Source organism: Fukomys damarensis, unplaced genomic scaffold (genome assembly GCF_012274545.1).
Source record: "Fukomys damarensis isolate Sample0158 unplaced genomic scaffold, DMR_v1.0_HiC HiC_scaffold_16, whole genome shotgun sequence".
NCBI lineage: Eukaryota > Metazoa > Chordata > Mammalia > Rodentia > Bathyergidae > Fukomys > Fukomys damarensis.
The window spans coordinates 77,287,507-77,292,648 of NW_022900928.1; the positions used below are offsets into that span (position 1 = coordinate 77,287,507).

The 5,142-nt window shown below is 37.2% G+C and overlaps 1 protein-coding gene across 1 annotated transcript in view; it reads left to right on the forward strand.

The window, feature by feature from the left end:
- The window catches only part of Barx2 (BARX homeobox 2), a 71,195-nt gene that overhangs the window by 1,680 nt on the left and 64,373 nt on the right, over positions 1-5,142 (forward strand). The window contains exon 4 of the mRNA XM_010616571.1: positions 2-84. Within this exon, the coding sequence (XP_010614873.1) occupies positions 2-84 (83 nt within the window). The remainder of the gene's footprint in view (position 1; positions 85-5,142) is intronic.

Below are 5,142 nucleotides of genomic sequence, written 5' to 3' on the forward strand. Positions count from 1 at the left end.
CCTGCGACTACTTCGAAAAACTTTCCCTCTACTCTGTGTGCCCTTCGCTGGTTGTGCGACCCAAGCCCCTGCATTCCTGCACCGGTAAGACGCCCGGATTGGGGAGGGGGCGGTGTGTGAGAGGGTGCGCCGCTAGCTTTTGCACCAGTGTCTGTCACCTCTGCTTTGCCACTCGACTCCGGGGCGAGTGGAAGAGGCGCAAGGATTCTTTTTCTGCGCCCCGCACGGACACCAGACTGGCCAGCGGTGGACATCGCAAAGGAGTCTGCAACCTGGCGGGGAAAGGCCAGGGAAGGTGTGGACGCCGCGACGGAAATAACGTAAAGGCAGCGCGGACCTAGGACCTGCCGCTCCTGCGATCCTGCAATCCGAGTGGTGGTGCTCAGAGGAGAGCACTTCTTCCTTCCTGACAGCTGTGCTTTCAAGTCAGAAAGTTCAAATACTTGACCTGATTTAACGCTTAAATCATTGTTTCAGGAAGTGGGGCTGTGGGTTTCAACTAGGGCTTACTGGCCAGGTCTGTCACCTAGAATTACCTTGTGCAACTTCCCCCTGCCTCTCCTTGGAATCTGAGAAGAAGGCGGTGTTCCGAGGTTCTCGACAGTCTTGGATTCACTGACATTTACTTAAAATGTCCTGCTTCTAGGGAAGTTTGGAGTCTGTTGCCTTTGTGGCATATGCAGAGGGGATCAAGCCCTGTTTGTTTTAAGTGACTAAACCCAACAACAATAATAAAAACATACGGTGGATCTTGTGGATCTGGTTTCCCTCTCTCCACTAGAGCTGAGACCAATAGCAAAGAAAGATAACAATAAATATATTGAAAAAGTTGTAGGTTTGTATAGAAAAATAATCCACAGGCATTTAAAAAGAACTTTACATTAAGAGGAGCTAAGTTTCAAAGCGCCTTGGCAATATTAGGATTTAGGCTATGAAAATGTGAATGTAGCAAAAAAATATATATATATATATATTCGAAGCAAATTTTCTCTAAGAAGTTATTGACTATGCTTCCCACTAAAGGTAAACATTTAGTACTTCTAACCCAAAAGGGCTTTTGAGGTTATGTTTGTTGTATGGTTGGCATGAAATAAATTAAATTATACTTATATTGAAAAAATGAAGTGAGGTGCCAACAGTGGTGCTGAAAGAATTTTTGGAATATTTACGCTAAGAGCTTCTGGTACACAATGCTTGGAATCACAAATTTTTTTCTTGGTTTCATCGATAATCCTTATAGGACAATCAGTAAATGTACAATGAATGTATATAGTGACATCCTTTTAAAATCCAGTTCTTCCCATGTATTTGTTATAGAGTGAATACTTAATATTTTGAAGTACAGTTTGTCTGCAAGGTAGAATTAGGCCTGATTTGTTATAGTGAGCCTTGTAATATTGAATTTTACAAACTAAGAAAAGCACAAAATGAGAAGCAATGGATTTTTAGAAACACAACAGATATCCTCAATATTGATTTTTTTTACTTTTGTGTGCTATTTGAGAAACATTGGACAAATAGTCTGCACAGATATTGACTAGGAGATGTATGCTAATTTTTGTTTTTGAGAACAACTGTTTGCTACAATAACTAAAATCTCGAGGAAAAAAAGAGATGATTTGTTTCAGTCACAATCTCAATGCACCCTGCCCAATCATCGCATACTACAGAGGTTCCTGGTACAAAACACAACTCAGAAGTCCCTGTGTACGTCCTAGTGTTGGGAGAATTTTCAGTGACTTTGTATTAACTCAGAGACAGCTTTTCTTGGTTTATTGGAGTCATAGAATTGAATCATGGAACAAAACATGCCAGAAAAAGAGCAGTAAGGGGCCTAAGAAAATAATCATCCAATCATTTGAGGCTAAGTTCTGTTGTATTCAACTTCATGTGGAAAATACAGAGGTTCACAGCATGGTGGTCACTAAAACAAATTAATGTATATCACAGACTAAAGTTTTTCTCAGTCTTGTTCTTCTAGAAATTCATCAATGGCTTGTGGCAGAAGGTGGTTTTTGGCAATGGCTTTATTGCCCTGTTTTCCCAGTACTTTCTCCTTTTAGATGGTTCCTTTTAAAATGTATCGTTATTTTACTCTAGTTGAGACTTAAAATATAGAAACTAGGATTTGCTAGTGGAATTAAACTCATAAAAACTGGCTACAATAGTTCATACTTTCAGATCATAAGCCTTCAGTGGGTTTACGATTACGGTTAAAGCCTTACATGCATTAGATCATGGGAATCCTATTAGTTACTTCTGAGGGGTTTTGCAAATTCCATATTTTCAAAGTACTTTTGTTGCTTTTAACAGTTAAATTTAGAATCAAAACTCTTAGGCTAGAGGAATGTAATCTTTTTAAGTATTATAAAACTAATGACAATAATTTGTTGACATCCATAACAAAACTAAATTTTCTTTTCTGGATAGATATAAATGTTTAGCACTTTTGGTACAACCAGAACCTAAAAAGTTCAAACCAAGTGAAAGGCATAAATTAGAACTAAAGTCACTGAACTTTTTTTTTGCTTTTGTTTGCTGGTTTAAATTTTAAGTAACTGCAAAAGAAGTGACTTTTGCTAGGTAAAGGGAAGCAAATAAGTTTTTAAAAGATAAAATAATTCCCTCAATCAAAAGACTTATCAAGACTTATAATAGTACATACATTTTGGACCGAAGGGAAATTATAGCATTAGAAAACCTCTCCATAATTAAGCAGTTAATGTTTAGATTTAGTAATACAAATGTCAATTTATGATACTAAATTTCCTCAGCAGAAGAGCCTTTATTTTATTCAAGTAAACAGAGAAATGGAAATATTTTTGGTTATGCAGACAATCACTTGATTAATAGTAATTTATTATTAAACACTTTAGCCTTGATGGAATACTTACCTTTCAAAAATTATTGTTTAACAGACCCTTAGTATAAACAGAGTAATTTTTGTCTGGAAAACTCTCTAAGTTTCTCTACAGATCTCTTAAATCACCTTAGTAAGCATTTAGAAAGGGAATCCTGTCCTTCTAAGCCAAACTATAGGAAAGTTTATCACTAAATTTTTCAAAAATTAAAAACAGCCTGAAGAAAGCTTCCTTTCTTTAGCCTTTAAGAAAGTTTCTTATTTAAGCCACTACAAATATTGGAATAAATTTCAAATTAGTTTAGTATATGACATGTTGGTCTTATTTTAAAATCTGATTATAGTAATTCCCACTCAGAATGGAAATATATTGCCATTTAGAAATCAGCAATTGTCTCTCATAAATATGTTGATGTGATTTTAAGGGCCAAAACTAAGGTACTCTTATATGATATCATAAATACCATTTAATTTTAGGGTTTATTTTTTTCTTTTTCTGGTTATGATTAATGTTTTATGGTGGGAAAATCACTTGAATGAAGCTGACTTTTCAGGATGGAGTATATTCCAGAGGTAGCCGCACCGTCATTTTTGGAGGCTCTGCCTTTATGTTTAATCTTTAGTAATAGATTTTCTAAATTTGCGGGGGGGAAAGGGTAACTTGCTTCACAGAAACAACAATGTAATAATAATTTACTCTAACAGTTTTCAGATGACACTGACAAGCAGGCCTAGGATGCCAGTTACTTATAACTGATTGTAGCTATTTATGTATATAATCCAGAATTACACTACATTTATACATGCATGCAAGTGTAGATTTTTCATCATTTTGCATCCTGGGATATTTTTCCAGCATTAAACCTGTAGTCTCTATTCACCTTCTCCAGCAGAACGATTGTGCTGAATCCCTCCATGTCCCCCAGCAGCCATGCCTGTGGAGCTGGCAATGGGCTTTTGAGCTACAAAAGGTCACAGAGGTCAGTCCCCCCAAGTGGAAGATTGCTTTTTGCAGAAACTCAGGTTCACATCCTGTATCACCCTAGTTTAGGTGTTCTTTTTACACTGCTGTCCTTGTCAGGCTTCTCAGAAATCATGGAGACTTTTCCATTTTGGTTACTCACCAAGATAAATGTGTACAGTCACGCCCCATCAACCAGCCAATTAAAAGGGACATTTGTGGAAGGGTGATTATCTTAGGAGGTGACACTGAGAACATTTTATCCTTTGGTGGGTCGTAGAGAAACAAGTTCTTTGGGGTGTTGTCCTTAGGTGCATTTGTATCACAAAGACTATGTGTCACTCCAGTGAAAAATTAAATGAGGTGCCGACATATGTAATGACTTCTTCGGGAGTTAGGGAGCTGGCTATGGCTACTGCTTCATAAAGCAATTCACCAAGTCTCGACTGTGGCTTTGGTCTTTCAGTCAGAAACCAAAACCCACAGGATCCTGGGGACCTGAGAGTTTGGCACTGGAGCATGAATGTAAATCGGGATCTGGGAAAATGATAATTATCCATTCGAATCTGTATTTCTGCCAGAAGTAAATAGGCTTTTATTAACAATTACTCAGAACTGCTTCTCCTGTTCCCATTCTAAGGGTAAATAAGTTGAGAGATGCACAGGATCCAGGAATCATTTAGGGTCAGAATATATTTGGAGCTGAGTTTTTATCTCATTACCTCTTTAAATTTTAAACTCCTTTTAAAATTGAGATGCTGAAGGGTTCCTTAGGAGTTTGTTTTTAACTTGTGAATAGCTCATGAGCAGTGTTACCACTGGCCCTGATTTTTCTAATAGCAAACGAGAAAGTGATTAAAAATGGTGTTCATAAGTTGAAATGACTTATGAAATGAATGTCTGAAATTGTCAGTATCATTTAATTCCACAGATACTTTCATTTGCTTAGTGAGGGCATTGTGATTGAGCCCATTATTTTAAAACTTATTCTAAATTTATTGATTTATTTTTGTTGTGGTGCTGGGAATTGAACCCAGGACCTTGTACATGTGCAGTAAGCACTTTACTAGTGAGCCACCCTCCTGGCCCATAAATCTTGACAGGTATTTGAGGTGGTTTAAAAATCCCTCTAAATTACCTAGAGACTCTGTTGTTCTCTAGGGAATACAATGGACAGTTTGCACTAGGGTGGGGAACATAATCATGAGCTAGTACTTTTGTTCTCCTAGGGGAGTTTTTACTTTGAACTCCACCTATAGGGCATTAGTTGTCCAACTACCCTCATTAAATACAACTCACATGAAATTTTATACATATATAT